An 18626-nucleotide genomic window follows, 5' to 3' on the forward strand; every position below is an offset into this window, starting at 1 on the left:
CGAGGATCCGCCGTGGTGAGCGGGAAAACGCCGCCACTTCAGCGGCAGAAGCTGCGGCCATGGCTCAGCCCAGGGCCGGCCCTCAGCCACCGGAGCCGGCCACGCCCCTCGGCTCCATGGAAACGCCCGGACCGCCCCTGCCCGAAGCTGATTGGCTCAGCCCAGAAGCCACGCCCACGACTCCACTGGCCACGCCCCCTGCCTCACTGCGGGGGCGGGGCCCGAGGTGACGTCATGTGAAATCTCCAAACCCGGAAGTGCCCCAGAGGCAGAGCAGCATGCCGGCCCCAGACCCCAGCCCCGGGACAACACCCAGCGCACACAGCTACAACCAGAGCATTCTCAGTGTTCACAAACACCCACACAGCTACAACCAGAGCATTCACAGTGTTCACAAACACCCACACAGCACACAGAAACACGACATCTTCACACAGACAAGCAGAGCCTTCACCAGACACCAGCTCCAGCACCACTCCTGTCAAACACCATCCCAACACGTGTGAGCTTCAGACTACAAACCCTGGTGAAAAATGCAAACTTCTCTACTTGAACTCTCAGGCATTCGAACTTAAAACAAAACCTGATTTATATATATGCACAAGAGCTTCCAGTCTGTATTACAGTGTTTATTGTCATTGTTAATTTTCATCCTACAAGAATTATTAGTCAGAGGGTACCACAGTGGTCCCTCAAAAAAGAAAAACTGGACACCAACTCACAATCAATACCTTTATTTCATTTCCTAAAAGGTGATCCAAAATTAACTTGCCCTAGAAAATTAACCCCAGAGGCAAAAGCTGCTCTTAAAACAGTGGGGCAAGCTATCACAAACAGACAAGTCCACTGAGTATACCCAGAGGTGTGTGTCACTGTATTTGTTCTTGTTGTAAATCTGCACCCTACAGCAATTATAAGGCAGTGGAACACTCATTGGCCTGAGCCTATACACATCCTGGAGTGGATGTTTTTACCTCATCAACCAAAAAAGACAGCACCACAGCCAGACATGCTAGCACAAACAAAAGCATCACACAATCTCTTCCATCAAGGTGTTCCAAGCCTACAATGGCAATTCCACCTGACAAACACAGAAACTCGTAATATTATTAACACCTGTGCTGACTGCCAGGGCCACACTTTACCACTGCAGATGGGGATAAACCCTCATGGACTGTGTGCCTTACAAATCTGGCAAACTGATGTCACACACATCCCTGAATTTAAACATTTAAAATATGTATATTTATCCATAGATATCTTTTCATCAGCTATGTGGGCTACAGTGCACACAGGAGAAAAGGGTCGGGATGCCATTGCACACTGGCAGTCAGCCTTTGCTGGTTTGGCCATCCCTCATACCATCAAAATAACATTTGTAATGGGATAAAAATAAGGGAAAACAGCTCTGTAAAACAGGACTCAAAGAATTGGAAGGAGCATTCCCAACCTCGGGCCTTGTCCCTCCCCTGCTCTAAGAGCCAGGGAGTGTTGGTGACACAACAGTGACAGTGCCACACAGAAAATGGGCCAAGCCAGCAAAATTCCTACCTACTTCCTGCAGCCCACTCATTTTAAATAAGTGATTTAGTTCTTTCTAAAACAACTCTCTCTCTAAGGACAGAATTTAATTTCTCCAGTTTATTGTATTAACAGGGATGGAGTTCTCACTAAATGAACTTTTAGTCATGGCTTGCGCAATTTTGAGTTGAGATGGAAGCTGGAGCTCCAAATCATAGGAGTATGTTATAATTGTTTCCAAACAACTGGGTAAATTATATCAGAATTTATAGAAATAATTGAAAAGCTTATCAAAACACAGTATTAAAAACTAACACATGCAGTAAACAAAGATAATATTAACTGTAGTTAGGGAGATAAAACAGTTGGGTTTGGATCACACATGCTGTTGAGGCATCTAAAAAATTAGTAGAACAGACTTTCACATCTATTTTTATTCAGACCACAAGATGAAAAAGGATTTCCTCCTTCAGTTTTGAATGAGCTTCTCAGCTCTGAATTACTGAGTGATAAGACAACTCAAAAGGAGTCTCTCACTCTAAAATAGTCTAGTGCTAAGTGAGAGGACTCCATCCATTCTGTGGCTTTACTTTCTCTTAAACAGTGCCAGGAAAAAGCACAGTGCCTGCCCCTTTAATTTCATGTAAGTTACCATGTTAAGAATATATGAATCTTAGTTCTTGGTACAGATGGTCATAAATGCACATTGAATCACAGTGTTTTATTTTAAACCATTTAATTTAACATAATAAAATATTAATAATTGCCATAAATTTTGTTCCATGCTGTTCCAGTAGCTTTTGGTTTAACAGGGGAAAATCAGGCTACTTAATTCTTGTGACTGATTGTAGTGTCATAGGTTTTTAAAGCCAGCAGGACCACTATGGTCATTATTCTCATACAAAATGCACGTAACAGTTCAACAGACCCCACCCACCAAATCTCTTCCTGGTGTTGGTCCTCCTCTACGACCATAAAATCTTCTCATGGATAAAGCACATAGCTCAAGGATTTTTAACATCCATTATTAGGCTTGTTTTCCACTTCCTTCATCATTCTGGTGGCAGTTTCCCAAGTATTTTACACCAAGATACTGAACTAGAACAAGATACTCTCAAACAACACCTGAAGAGGCTCCTTTCTGTCTGACATTCAGCTGATACTGTCAGGTCTATCTGTCTAATATTCAAAAACTGGGAAATAAACATGCACAGGTGAAGTGACATCGTGCAGCATTCCTTGAGCTGGGCTTGGCTTAAAACAAAGGACTCTTGGCTCTCATTTGCATGCTCAGATTCCTGAATACAGTGCCTCAAGCAAATGAGTGTGTGATAATCCTGTGTAAGGATCCCTTCAACCCATTCAGCTGTTCACAGGCAGAGGGAGAAGAGGAAAGAGTACAAAGGTGCAGCCTCAGCAAACCAGGCTGGTCCTACTGCTGATCCTTTAATGGTACAATAAAGAACTGAGACCCCTGTGCTTGTCCCCAGGTTCTGCTGAGAGGGCAAAAAGCGCCTTTGGTGATCTCCTTCCCACTGAGCTGAGCATGAGGACTCACTCAGTGAGTTCAGTGTTTGCCCTTGAACTGGTGTGAGCTGCATTTGGCACTCTGCCTTTAGATCAATATATAACCCAGGAGTAATCTTATCTGGCAGGAACAGGGGGTTTGGGGGGAGGGGGAGAAACACAGCCTCAGAGGTGAGGAGAGCAACTCTTCTAAATGTTAATGGGTTAAGAATAGAAAGGTCAAATGCCTGCCTTATCAGAAGGCCCCATGTGCAAACAGGCACCGAACTCAGCAATCAGAGCACCAGCTGGGTATAAATGTCAGAAGTTAGTTACTGTAGCTGTAAACACCAAAAGCAGGATGGTGCAACTGGGAAACCTCCTAAGACACTTCTGGTTTATACAGATCACTGGGAAAGTCCAACTGCCAAGCCTGGCTGGAAATTACTTCAGTCTTAGAGCTGCTATAGAAGCAGAGAGCACCTGTGAGCTGTGTGATGGCCCCATAGTGAGCCAATGTAGGAAGGGGGTGTTGAGTGTGTTCTGTACCCAACATCTTGTGCTGGCTCCAGATTGCTCTTGCCAGAACTCACACATTCTCCTGGAATAAGGATGTATGAGGATGAAGACAGAAAGTCCTTCCTTACCTCCCTGCAGGTACAGAGGGCTAAGCAGCAGAAGGTGCATGAAGACTGAGCACAACAAGTGGATTGGGGTGGAGTAAGAGATGAAGCAGAACTGTAAAGTTATATCTCCCTTAAATACTAACACATTTTTAGCCCAGTTCTAATTAATATTCTTATTGGCATCTAAGGAAAGAGACGAGAAATTGTATTACAGTGGGCAGTAATCTTCTTGCAGACACAAGCAATCAACTTGCAGGAATGATGAAGAGTACAAAAACACCCTGGTGTGAGAGTTACTGTGGGGGGCCTTTGCCAGCCACCAGTTCTTACAGCCTGGCACTTTTTGCTTGCAATAAGTTGTCAATAAAATTAATCAGCTGATTCCCATTCTCTGAAAAGACTGGCAGTGAGCAGCCATGTTACAAATACTGCTGTTCCCTCTCTCCTGGTACTGGGATTGTCCCAGGAGAACATTACCTGAGTTTGAGAAACAGATACAGGATACCTGGCACAGCTCCCTGCTTTCTGCAGAACAAAGAGCACCATTCTTGTCACCCTGCTCCCAGCTGTAAACAGCTATCATTTAATTACCACGTCAAACATGAAGAAGGAATAGTAACTACAAATCCAGCAAGGTTAAATATATTTTATCCCACAAAAGGGATAAACAGGATCTGTGTTCATAGCTCAGAGATCGTATTCTAACCATTGAATAGTTACTTTAATTGGTAAAGATAGGGTTACATTTAAAAACAAAAAAAGGAATGCATCCATTTGAAGCCACGCTCTCTGAAAGATGATTTTTTGATGTTTGGACCACAAAGTGACACTCTGCATTTAACTGGCCGGGCCTCTAGCCCCAGCCATAGGGGAGAACACCATAACCTACTTAAATCTGCAGGCTGCATCCTCTCTGCAGCAGAGCTCCCAGACTGGCACAAATGGCTCATTCCCTTCACCAGCATTTCCTGGCATCTGTTTATCCCCCAGTCTCCTGCCAGCATCTGCTCCTTTGCTGACACACATGAGCTGCTCCTCTGCATTACCCCCCTTGTTTGCAGTCTGGGAACTCGAGTTCATCCATTTGAAAGAGCACAAATATTCAGCAGCATGCGTTTCACACACATGGCATCTCTGAGCTCTATTAACAGTTCTGTTCAACCCTGAAGCTACTGGATTTTCAGTGACAGCTCCAGCATGTTAACGACTTGGGATGTTTTCTCAATTCATATAGGGAAGAACAAGCTTTTACAAAAATACAAGATTTTACCTTTTTCTATTCACAGCAAGAATGACCAAACATATTTATCCTAAGAGTCACATCCTGAAGGCTTCACATGGCTGCCAGCCTCAAGAGATACAATATACATTCTGGAGAGCCACTGCAGGGGAAAGAGAGGTTTTTCATGTTTCATTTGTTGAGCTGAGAGCTCAAGTGAACTTAGTTCAATTTAGGAAACACAACCCAAGTCTTCCAGCAGCACAATGACATTTCCCAAGTTGCTGCAAATTTGAATGAAATAATTTGCCAACTCTGAATGAAGCTGTGGAGATTCTGCCACAACTCCTCCGTTTCATTATGCAGGAGGCAATTTTGAGAATGCTGCCTCAGCTCTGCTGTTTATTGTGAGGACGTGTCTGCCTGCTACAAGTCCTATCACTGCCTCTCATTCTGACACACGCTGGCATTTTCTTGGCTCTCAGTCACAGCAGGGGAAGTGCACAAGGGTATTGCAGAAACACCTCCTTTCTTCATCCCTCTTTAACATGTTCACATTTTAAAGATGATTCTGTGAGCACATTTCTTGCAGCTGAAACTGTTTTATAGAGATTCAAAATTGGACAATTAAAACGTATAGCCTACCACAGCATTAAATGCAATCCAGGAGAGACCATATGCAATTTTCTGACCTCTGTTATTTCTATGCTGTCATCATTCTGAGGCATTTGATACGCTGCTCTTTGGTTTAAACCCAAAAATGGCATCTGAATTTTTACCATAATAAACTTTCTCAACAGACTTCGCATTCTCATTATTCTATCCATGCAAGCCACAATGATTTTTTTTTTCCTCCTTAAATGCCCAATCTGCAGGCAATGGTTGTGAAACTCCATTATTTCCAGGAACTGCTGGCAAACCTATTGCTGTCTGCTCTTCCCAGTATTGCCTGTATTTTCCTTGTTCAGCCTTACAAGCCAAACTTGGTTTGCAAAAATGTCTGGGTTTCTTGATGCCAGAACTGAATTAAGAGTAGAACGGGATCGAATTAGATGGTTTTATTATGCTCAAAAGCCATTAACCCACATTAAAGTCTGTAAAACAACAAGGCATAAAACTGGAAATAGATGCTCAGCCTGAAATCCTATTATACTCAAAAATTTTCCTAGGCATTACCAAACTTTTTGGTAACACCTTTTTAAGATCCACCTTAAATCTTTTTAAGCTCCACCACCTTCATCTGATCCTTACAATCAAAAGAATGTGGAATACTTTTTAAAGTTATAACTGCTTGGATTCTCATCAGTAAAGTCAAAATAATCCGTAAAGAAAGGCAGCCTGAATTGTCCAATATAGATGTGTCTGCCACAATTTGGTCTCCAACAGGCAGAGGTAAAGAACAGAGAGGTATTCTCAGTTGCCTGAGAAGAGAATACACAACAGAAGATACAGCCAAGAAACCTGGGACATGTGACGAAGATTCTAGGTTATTCAAATATTTCATCAGTCATGATGATCCAAAGTTTCAATGGAAAACTTCCCCCCTAAAGGTTATCTGCAGGACCACACAGTGATCTCAGCCACACACAGCAGGATCTTCAAAAAAAGCAAGAATATTACTCCCAATTTACACTGGTAGGACCAAGATCAGAATCTGACCAGATCCAAACAAAAACCAAACAATGTCACATGCTGTAACAAAAATCAGCAGCCAATGGGGTGTAAAAGCAATGGAGACCTCTGTGATTCCAATGCACTTCAGTGACTGAAAATATTCCAGTGCTATTGTTCTTCCTCTCCAAAACATCTTGCACCTCATCCCGTGTTCCTGAGCACTCCTGACAGAATGCTCTGAAAAGATAACTGACAAACTCACAATGGCCTGAGCTTCTTCAGCTGAGTTTTGCCTTTCATTCCATTTGGGGAAGCTGTAATGTGTGGAGCAGTGTCTGAGGCTGCATCCTGGGAAGGGGAAAGCAACCATCCACTGTGTCAGCCGAGTTCATTCCTAAATGCAAACCACATTGGGCTGTAGAGCACGATAATAAAAACCTGCTGACCTAGTTTCCTGCAGAACAAAATCCTCTGTCTCCCCTTCTCCTGTGCCAAACCTAAATCAGATCTCAAAATTAACCCTTTGACTAGCAAGGAAAACTCTAATAATGATTCTCAACACTCATACAGCATCTTACACCATGAGAATGGAGAAACAGCAACTGCTCCATCCCCACAGCTCTGCAAAAAGGGAGAGTTACTGCAGGATGAAAGTAAGCCCCAGAGAAGGTCAGAGACCTTAGCAGACTACAGCAGAGAAGTCTCTTCCTTCCAAAGGATTTTGAAGCTCTGTGCTCCAACTCCTTTGTTTGTAAAATTTCTTCCATACAAATATAAAACCTTCATTCATGATGTGGCAAAAAAACAACAGCACAGCTCAGCTTTTTTAAAACCTGCATCAAACCACTCAAGAAAGGACCATTGTTCCTCCCAAATTTTGCAATTTCAACTTGCAAGTCTTTTTCTGGAAGATGAGAGCTGATTGTGTTTGCTCCAAGCGTCTGGCAAAAGCGTTCCCATGTAATGGCTTCACTTCCTCAGTGATGCAATGTTTCATTTGAAGGGATGCCTGGGGGAGCTTCAAAATGCAACCAGAATGCAAAAATAACGGGGCACGTCACAACAAACTCAGCCAAGAAAATACAAATGGGAATTCTCTGGCTGTAGGATGCTTCCAAAGGCAGCTCTGGATCATGCTGCTTTTGCAGAGCAGAACCCACTGCAGTCAGGTAGGAGCAGTTGGGGAGCCACAGATTCCAGACTGCTGAGAGCACCTTTGCTGGCTCACACTGACACTGGCAGCTGGAGGAGTTTTCAGTCATTTGTCAAAGGTAGTTTTATTAACAGAAGAGTGGAGATTAAAAACTGCTATAGAGCTCTACAAATGGGTATTTTACAATGAGGTGACCAATGTGCAATCTACAAGTGGAATTGCTGAGTGCAGCCAGAGCTTTCAGTTGCTGTAAGAAAGACCCTGCACTGAATAATTCAATCACTTGTTTCTCCTGTATGAACTGAGAGAGCTTTGCCTACATCCAGACAGCACCCAGGACCTGGAACAACTCCAGAGTTTCCTACAACAGCGTTTGAAAAGAGAAGGAAAAGGGAAGTGACAACTACAAGGCATGTCAGCAATGCCACTTCACCTGAGAAGAGGTTCCCATCTCTGTCACTTTGTCAGTCTCTGCAGGGAAGCTGTTAAGGCTTACACAGCAAAGACAACACTTAATACACTGTACCCTCCAGGGAGTTTGAAGTGAAGAACAAAAAACCTGGATTAGGGAACACTACAAAGGTTGTTGGAACTATATCTGCTCTCAGGATGCTGCATCTTCACAGGTGAACAACACTAAAGCTTCTGCTCCACCTTGGAAACCAGGAAGACAAAAGTCTGGGTTCCCAGACTTACAACTAACATTGGTCAGGGTTAGAAACATGATGATGGAAAAAGAGCATCTTATTCATCATATCTGCCCCCTGAGGGGTTAGGAGTTGTATATGCTTTTTTTATTGACACAAGCTTTAACTTCTATTGTCTTGCAGAAGAAGAGAAGGCTGAACTCAGTTCTGGCTCACACATCATCTGCAATTCCAGCCAAATCCCAGCCACACAATTTTTATTACTGGGAGGATGTCAGAGGCAAAAGATACAGCTGGAAACTCAGGTCCCAGACTGAGCTTTGCTGTGCTGGCAGGGAGACAAACCAGTTTTTGATTTGTATGTAAACAGAGCCAATCTGAACTGGAAGGTCATTAAGAGAAAACACATTTTACACAACACCCATTGCACAGTTCTCTTTCCAACTTTCCCCATACCAACTTTTTTTTTTTTTCAAACAAGACTTTGTTTTCTCTTGTTGACTGTTTCAGTGACAATTCCTGGGTGTGCTGAAGTCAATGGCCAAGCCCCATTAGAACTGATGGAACTGAAATCCTTTAGATTGGATCCCAAAGAGGAGTTTGCCCAAGGGGGACTGCAAATCCCCTCCTCTGCTTTCCAGTACAGTAATTACCTGCAGAAAATGCAAGTCCATTGCAGATGCAAAGGATAATGTTTCCAAAGCATGTCACAGCCTCAGATCTTACAGATTTACTTTAACTGAGGTACTCATATTTTCTCCTGTAGCTACAGTGAGAATAAGATTATGAGAAACCACAAAGAAACAGCACAGTTCTTGTGATCAAGGCATTAACGCCCAATCCATTATTGTGAGAAGGCTTTTAAGAGCATTCCCAGCAGAAACAGGAATATATTTTCCCTGAGTAAGCTTGGAGGAAAGCAGAGACTCAAAAGCTTAAGCAGAATCCCTGATAGATTTTTTTCTGTTTGTTCCTCCTTTTTGATTAACTTGCTATGATTATTCGATATAATTGTTACTCTTTAAGGGTAAGAGTTAAGCATTTCTCTGAAAAAAGACCTGTGTCTGCCTGTAACTGACAGCTGCAGGTTCAAATGAGGGACCAACAGAGATTTGCTGGGCTATCAAAGCAGGGAAACCTCTGAAGCAAAAGGAAAGTGCCTGTCATTCTCCATTAGTTCCTCAGGGTCAGTGTTGGCAAAACACACTGAATTGTTTTACGTGTAACCAGCAAAATAAAGAGGTTGTTGTAGTTTGCTATGCTTAAAAAGGGACTCCTGGGTATAACTGCTGGAAATAGCTTTAATCTAAAGTCTCTATCTTTCTATAGCTTCCTGGAACCACAAAGAAAGTTGACTCAAAATGTTTTAACAGGAAATCAGCAAACCCAAAGATACTTCCTTCTGCTTGGACACAAGTGTTCTAGTGACAGAATGGCTCCCAGCCAGGAAAACTGTGTTCCCAGGAGACAGTAAAGCTGGGACAAGAACCATCTGCAAATCCAGGATGGCTCCTTGGAGCTTTCATTGCTCTGAAGATGATGCTTGTCTTCAATTTATGTGGAGGACTTTCAAAAATCATTCATGAAAGAATAGTAAAAGGCAGTTCTGAATGAACTAAGAATGAACAAAAGAAAAAAATCCTTGTAATGGATTTTCCTGTTCTCCCGCATGTTCCTATCTTCAGCCCCAGACTCCTGAAACGCAGCCATTATGCACAGCTTTATTTCTTTTCTTACCATAAGCTTAGCAATGATGACGGTTTTTAAGTCAAATCAAACTTTCATCAGCTTCAGGGAATGGCTGGGATCCCTCTTCTCATCTTACATGTTTTGAGATCAGTATTTCATAGTTTTTATTCTGCTAAAATCATCTTGAGAATTCCAAGTATAAGTTTCAGTGCAGAGTATTTTGATTTGATTTCCATAAACCACTTTGTCCTGTAGCTATACTCCTTTGTTTCCCCCTGCATTTATTCTGAGCCCTTAGCTTCACTGGCCAGGCTCTTCCCCTCAATCAATCCCTGCTGTGACTTCCCTGATGTGCTGTGACAGGTCTCTGTTGATATCTGAGGGAGAATTCCTGCGTGTTTCCAAAGGTACCATTGCTCATTGCCCTGCTGAGGGCATCCAGGGGATGTGGCCCTCTGGCACTGAAAGGATCTTTTTCCCCTTCCCCATTGATGGACAGCAAGGAAGTTCCTTTTGCTTGAAAGCTGAGGAATGACCTGGTTCATGGCAGTCCCAGGGAAAAAAAAAGGCAGATTTCCTTATTGGCAAAAATATCTAACTTAGGACAAAACAGCTAAACCTAACTTGGTGCAATACAAGGCTTTGTTTCAGACAGCAGCTTTCCTGGAGGGCTGTGAGAGAGCTCAACCCCCAGAAGAATTTCCTCTTAAATTATTGCATAGAGCAACACTTATAAAAGCAGATGCCTGAAGGCAGACTTTGATATAATTCTTTTTATAAAGTGTTCTGAGATCCTAAAATGCCAGCAGGAACTGCCACATGGGACAGCATTTTGAAAAAAATATCTATTTAGAAATGTAAATAAAAATAGGTGGCCAAATCTTTTATTGTCTCCTCAGAAAGAAAACAATTTTCATTTCCAGAATTACACTAAACAGAAATGAAATTTGGCTACAGACTGATGAATATCAAGATCCCCACGTGACTGACAAAGTGCCTTCTTGTCATGATGAAGCTTGTTAGTGTTCAGGATGATTTTGAGTGGTTTTGGCTGATTCAAGGGACGTAGGTTGATTTCCCTGCAATAGACACTGAGCATGTGATCAATTTACATGTCAGATTTCTGGTCCCACAGATGTCGTTCTTAATTACAGAAAATTCTGCAAAAAAAAAAAGGCCTTTACAGCATTGCTGGGATAAGGAAGATGAAGAAAATCCCATCACCCACTCCTGAAATACGCAGCTCTTCCAGAATAAAGCATGGCAGCAATTTTAATCAGCACACAGATCAGCTTTTTAGAATTAGCAATAAAATAAAATGTCAAACTATGATACCACAGGGAACTTCGGAAGACAAAATGTAACTCATTACCACAATTACTCCTGCAGAATTAAAACTATTAACTACTGATCCCAAAATATGAAACATTTGAACAGGAGAGAAGAAATATTAGAGAACAATATCACCTTTGTGATAGAAACACATAAGATAATCACATTTTTTAGAATCCCACAGCTCTGTGCACTCAGCACCCACATTCCCATCAATAAACTCAAGGACAGCAAATCCAAACTGGATCAATAGGATAGACGTAATGACTGGGCTTCTAAATTCTAATAAAAAGGCTCAGATTTCCAGTGATATATTTTGTTCTCTGAAGAGTCTGAGTGTTTCTGTATCTTTGTGATCACCACAACCAGACACACACTATTTACTTAAGGATATATTTTTCCCATGACCCTACAGACTCATTTCTCTGTCATGGAGAGGTCATGGGAGGAAGTTCATTAGAAGTTAAGTATGAAGAAGTGCAATAAAGCCTATTCATCTTATAGGAGGAAAAAAAGAGTCCAACAGCACAGAATTATTACCTAAAAAATGTAAAAAAGATTTTGAGCCTCTCTGCAGCCTGATAAAAATAGCCTGTGATAGTGCATGGGCAGACATCCTCTCTCCTGTGCAGTGTCTTTTGGACTTCAGTGAAACAATAATAATAATAAAAAAGCAAAGGGAGTGCAATTTCCATGGAGACATGGAAAGAGATGTAACATTGTTTGCCGTAAGCATCCGATTGTGAATGGAAAATTTTCCAGTTTACACAGATCTCAGCTATTATTTTCTTTGCAGCGCAAACTTGGGCCAAATATTTTCTGTCATATTAAAGATGCAAATAGTCGGTTTTACTTTCTGTCCAGAACAACTGTGTAGAAAAGCTTCAGAATCTGCAGTAAAACATCTGATATTTATCTTTCCATGAACCCAAAACACACATTAGAAAAAAAGAATAATTTGGGCTTCCTTTTATCTGCTTCTCTTCAGAAAGTGAAGGCAGCTCAGAAATCTCCTGTTTATGTGCAATGTTCCAGACTAATATACAGCCTGCATTGGCAGATGTGCCCACCATAAATGGGAGCTTAATTCACAGGAAATTCTACTGTTGAAGCAAATAAGATGATAAAAATACACCCAAAGCACAGAATTTACATTAACATTTATATAATTAATGAAGTGACTTTTATCTTTCAGAACTCGCTCTCTTGCTACTCCTCCCTTACCCAGCAGCAGGAATAACTGTGACAGTCCAGAAGTTAACTTTGAACATCACAAGCCCAAGTTCTGAGGTGGGCTGCTCCAAGTGTTAAGGCTTGTGTGGGAATGGTAACAAAAGTGGATTGTGGAATTTTCTCCCCTAAATGCAGCTGGTTGGTGCAGTGTGGGAGCTGTGGTAATGACATGGCAGCTCAGGGGACACCTCCGCAAATCTGGTGCCTGACCTGTGCTAGGCAAAAGCTGGAAGAGTCCAGAGCTCAAATCTAAATTAGTCTGCAACATGTGTGCATGCCCAGACATTCCTGCCCTTCCCACTCCTGGACATGTCCCATACAGCAAAGAATTTTTCTGCAGGAAATTTGTAGTCATCTCAGATCTCTGGGGCTGAAATGTGGGTACAGTTTGGGGCCATATTTGTGCACATTTGAGTTGCCTTTAAGTGAGATAACAGACACAATGATAATATCAAACACAGTTCCTGAAGGACCCAGGCACAGAAGTTGTGTGATAGAGACTGTTATAGATACATATTATATTATTGGCTTTTCGCAAATATTAAAATAAATTTTATATGTATAAGGTTAGAAAACTTTGTTGTATTAATATAGTTCCTTCTATTTCTGTTATTGATAAAACTTAGAAATAGTGGTATAAAATACATTAGGCTGTAGAATGTTATTAAAGCAAAAACTATTTTTGTTTATATAACCCAGAGACTGAAAAAGATAGCCAGAAAACCCCTATGCATTTTTAGATTATCTTATCCAGATGAAGACAGCAGTTCTCCAAGTCCTCCAAAGGAGGAATTTATTGCACCTCTGCTATCAGGGACTGTGAAACCCAGCAGCGCCAAGAAGATTGATCTGTTGGGAAGCGGGGCAAGTTAAAAACTAAACAAAGAAACATCTAAAACTTACGAGGAATGTTTGAATTATGTATGAGAATTTATGAATATGTAGTAGAGTTCTGTTTTTAAGGGACAATCCTTTGTTAGTAAGGTGTGCCCTCAGCTGAATGCTGAGGCACCTGGCCATATTTTGTACATTTTACTTTATTTCTATCTCCTAATTGTCTTCCTATTAAACTTGTTAAATTTTATGTAAAAAATATGTGAACCTCATTTTTCACAAGACTGAACTGGTCCTTCTGGGAATCCTGGATATACTTGAGAGAGGCTTTGTTTAAGGCAAGGCACTGCTTAAGGATTTGGCCTTTAGCACACAGATTTCACCATAGGCTGACTGAAGCTTTCTCTTCACACGTTCACACACAGTCCCAAATGTCATGTTGATTTTATACCTGCCTGCCCAGTGAGATGATAGAGCACATCAATCACCTGGCTTTGCAAATCTATTTCCCCTTTTACATCTTGCAAATTCTACTCACTCACTTGTAGATCACACAAAGAAAGAGGAAGCAGCATGACTCAGCTCCACACTACAATGGCTGGAGCAGATCCAGACCTTGCAATCCTTTGGGCTTTCCTTACCAAAACACAAAGCTAATGTAAAGCATGCAGTGTTTGTGTAAGCAATGGGAGATGGGCAGCAGGCCAAGCAGCTCTCCCAGAGCAATGTGCTTCTTCTTTACATTGATAGCAAACTGTCTTCTGAAGAGTTCAACAAGGAACAAAAGAGCCAAAGGGCTCTGATCTTAAAATGCTAAGGAGGAACAGCCTCCTGAGCAGTATTCTGTAGGCACGAATTTACATTGAAATCTAGTGGTAAATAGTGAATTACTTTAACAGTTCCACATAATGCCATACCAGCAAATATTTTTGTATAAACTGTAAATTACGTAAGTCTTAAGAGACACAGAAAAACTATTGACCTTAGGGAATCCAAGAACTTCGAGTAAGTTTCAAGAACCCTGAGTCCTGGTGTTTTGTCTAAACCACTGGAAAACAGTATCTAAAAATCAGCTATACTAAAAATTCAGTGTGGTCTAGAAATCAATCCTGATCCTCTACCAGTTTGCTAACACCTGATCCACATCTGTTTTTCATAAAGAGCATGCACATGGTGAGTTATGGTACAGTAAATAATACACTGTAAACACACTTCGCTACGTAAACAAGCTGGGAGCAAAAGTCACCAAGAACTTCACTTCATTTACCCCCTGAATGCACAGCAAAGTTGAAGGATTTGACAGTTATCTCATAGCAATCTCACTCAGAGATAAAGACCTCAAATCTAAACCTGTTTCTTGGAACAACGACGTACATTCCAGCCCAGCTCTGGGCAATGGGATGGCTCTGTCATTTCAGGCACTGCCTTCACAGAGGGGAATCACGGATCAGGACAGAAATGTGTGCAATAATAATAAAGTAAGAAAGATGCATCAGCCAAGAGGTTTCTCTGAAATGGCCCTCACCTTCCAAAGATTGACTTACATCAAGCAGCTTCCTGGGTAGTATGTGTGGGGTGACTGAGCAGCATCAGAACTTGCATCACTCACCAACCAAACTCACATTGCTTTAGAGAATAAAAGGCCAAGTGGCTTCAGGGCTCGTTAACATCAAAAGATGGTTCATTGAGCAGACTTTATGCCTAGCAAAGCTAAGCAGCTTTTTCCTTATTCCTCCCCAGAATGTTTTGGGCATTGTTCATATGCTTGTACTACAAAACTTGCAGTTAGTTAAAGCCAGTTCATGAGAACTGAATGGAAACATCTCTTTTCATTCCAAAGGAAAAACAACTTCTATGCTATTTTCCTCAGCAAGCTGAAAACTTGGAGAGAAACCTAAAGCTAAAAAAAGCAAAGAACTGAAAAAGATTCATATTCTGGACTGTGGTTTCTGTTGCCTTAGCTCAAGGGAAAATATGGTCATGGGAAAAGGGCCTGCCTGGAGCCAGATTTTTTCCAACTCTGACTCTTCTAGCTGGAGTGGTTTTAAATCAATATGTTGCTATTATTTCTTCATAAACAGAAATATTCTTTATGGGCTGTGTGATAGCTGTTTACAAGTGAAACAACCACTTGTATCGTGTTTCCTAGCAATCAGTGTCTCATTCAGATCTTATACACAGACAGTGATTGGGCAATTTAAGAGGCTTTAACGACATTAATTCCAAGTTTCACTGATTCAAAGTGTTAAATCACCCTCCCAGAAGAGAGTTCCTGCACAGAGAAGTGTCAGCTCTGTCACCCACCTCTGCAGCTACACACAGCTAAAGAAAACCACCAACCACACCTTAGAAAAACAAATCTTGCATGGCTTAATTTTGAAGAATCTTACTGCCATGTTATTATGGACTGTCTTCAGTACTGCAGTTCACTTTTCTCTTTATCCAGGACTAAAGTAGACTGTAAGTATAATACAGTTCCACACTAACTGTACAAAAACCACCTACAGACAAACCTGCCCCATGCAATTCAGAGAATTTCTGTTTGTCTAACACTGCAACAAGTTGTTATACAACACAATGTGATCATGCTGCCCAGACACACCGTGCCAGACCCCAGAAGTGTGGTTATCATTATTCTAAATGCTGTATGAACAGAGCTTCACCTAGGAATTGTGATCCCCGTAAAGAATTGTCTTTTGCATTAATTAGATTTATGAGAAGAATTAACAAAAATATCTAATATTGTCTTTCTTGAGACTCCTCAAGGCTTTTTAGAATGACACAATCAGCTCTCCTGAATGTTGAAGTGAACTTCAACTCCCTTTTAAACTGCAGTGGAATTCTACTGGAAAGGAAAACCAGTTACCTGTGATCAATGACTGTGACATCAGAAGCAGGAATCCCCAGGACACAACAACTCTGTTCCAGCTCTTTCTTACGAATCTCTCCTTGATTGTAATAATTTCCTGAAAAGAGCAAACACAGCAACACCATCTATCTCAGTTTAGGTTGACATCAAGGGGTCCAAACAGTTCAGTATCTTCTTCCTTGTTCCATTCACAGAGAAAATTATGGCGGAACTGACATGGCAAGATTGCAAAAACTTAGAGAGGCAAAAGAAGATAGCAAACCTAATCAAGATAAAGACAGTTGGGAAAAGTTGTAAAAGAGATCAACAACTTACAGGGAAATGGGATTCATTATCTTAAAACATTGCCTCCTTCTTCACTGAATTATTTTCTTCTCACCTTGCCCTGACATTCCCTTATTTTTTCTTGCCATCAACCATGCAGAGTCCCTGCCAGAGCTGTGATGCCCCTTTCAGAACAGTGCTCCATGCAGGGCAATACTTGCAACTCAATTTTAACTTTGAAGCAATAAAATGAAAAAAAATACAGTTGAGTATTAATGTGTGATTCAAGTCTGTAGTCAGCTGTCTTGAATTACACTAGAATGTTTTATTGTTGTGGGTGTGAGTCATCTAAATCTAGCTTTTCTCTGGAACAGTGTCACAATCTGAGCCATCACTAGTGAGCTTTGTAAAATTTTCAAAGAAGGAAAGAGTAACTAGGAAAAAAAAAGCCTCTTCCCACAGCCTGTGACTGAATGACTTTGGGAGACTGACAGTGACTGTGGGATGAAACTTGGATTGCAAGTTCCAGCTCCAGCAGAATGAACTGAAGTGTGCAACTTGTCTGGAATGACTGAGTACAAGAGGGTTCATTTCAGACTGATTTTTACCAGGCCATTACCAACACAGTGCTGGAAGGTAACAGCTTTTTCTGCAGTGCAGTGTCACAGCAGACTGCAGATGATCCTTTATCCAAACAGTCTCACTGCTCTCAAAAAAATCTGACTTCTGCTGAGCTCAAAGAAACAGCTCCACAGCTGCAGAAATGTGTCAGGACATCAGAAATATGTCAATGCTAACAAGAAAAAATGGGCAGCTGTTGAGAGCAAAACCAGCTGAATAGCTGATGCTGCTGGACCTCATCCATGGAGCACTAATAATATAGAGCCAGCTACTACAGAGACCAAAGCACATTTAGACTGAGTTATTAATTCAATCTAAGATTATTCAGTGTGTCAAAGACTGATTTCCTTTTCCCAGTGCTGTAATTCTAACTCATTTCTAAGTCAAATTGATTGATAACTGAAAACTGCAAGTACACTGGTTTTTAAGTAATGATTTTGTCTCGGTGTTAACAATTTGCAGTGTCTTTGATCAACTCACTTGTCATCATCAATCACTCAAACAATGAGAGGATGAACCATATGAATCACCCACAAGACTAATCAGAGGCTTTTAAAGTAAAAACCTCTCAGCTCATAAAGGTGCTCTCCCCTACATTTCCCTACAAGTGAGAAAGTACCTAGAAGGAAACATCAAACACACTGAATGTGTCATGCCACTGGATCAGGAGTAAAGATGTATTAGTCCCCAAAACTGAAATGGCAGAGTTGCACTTCAGCATTGTCCCCACAGCTCTGGAGAAGCCAAATGGGACGCACAGACCTCTGTCCCTCAGCAGACAATGAAAGCTCTGCACTAAATCTTGAATAGGAGGTGCAGAGCCATCAGTGAAGCCACCAAACCACTGGACTTCAATAGTTTAATCCCTGTCTTCTCTCCTGGACGTTCTGGCAGGAGAGAAAGTTTTGGAAATGACAGAAACGTTGGCAATGAACTCACTGGAGCTGCCAAAGGCACAGGGGGCTCTTTCCCAAAGCTAAGCAGCTCTCAGTGTAAGAATTCTGGTACTGCAATATGGTCTGAAAGATCAACTCAAATGAGGTTGTTTAACATGCACAGAAACCTGAACAAAGGAAAAACTGCCCAGGTGTCAGTTCTGCAGAACAATCTGCAGCTTTGGCAGATCACAAGAAGAACACAAAAGTGTCATGTGCCATGAAAAGTTCTTGTTCTGGGCAAACAGTGCAGCCTGTAAGAATCTTTCCACTCTATTCAGCCCCAGCAAGGCCTCAGCAGCAGTGCTGCTCACAATTTGTCATCGCTGCCCTTCCGAAAATTACATGAACCAATGGAAGAGTCCAAAGGAGAGTGATGAGAATGATTAGAGATTTAGAAAACATGATCCATGAGGGAAGATTGCAAGTAATCAGGTTGTTTAGTCCAGAGAAGATAAGGCAGAAGAGGCAGATAACAGTCCTAAAATATGTAAGAGGATGTTACAAAGGGATACTCTGATTTCCATTTTTCCATCAAGCACAAAAAAACCCCCAAACAAGCT

The 18626-nt window shown here is 41.5% G+C and overlaps 1 protein-coding gene across 2 annotated transcripts in view; it reads right to left on the minus strand.

The window, feature by feature from the left end:
• The window catches only part of PIGL (phosphatidylinositol glycan anchor biosynthesis class L), a 55593-nt gene that overhangs the window by 34518 nt on the left and 2449 nt on the right, over positions 1 to 18626 (minus strand). For both annotated transcript variants that reach the window (XM_058854780.1, XM_058854781.1), the window contains one exon: positions 16241 to 16340. In XM_058854780.1, coding sequence (XP_058710763.1) covers positions 16241 to 16340 — 100 coding nt within the window. The remainder of the gene's footprint in view (positions 1 to 16240; positions 16341 to 18626) is intronic.

This window comes from Poecile atricapillus, chromosome 21, assembly GCF_030490865.1.
Source record: "Poecile atricapillus isolate bPoeAtr1 chromosome 21, bPoeAtr1.hap1, whole genome shotgun sequence".
Taxonomy (NCBI): domain Eukaryota; kingdom Metazoa; phylum Chordata; class Aves; order Passeriformes; family Paridae; genus Poecile; species Poecile atricapillus.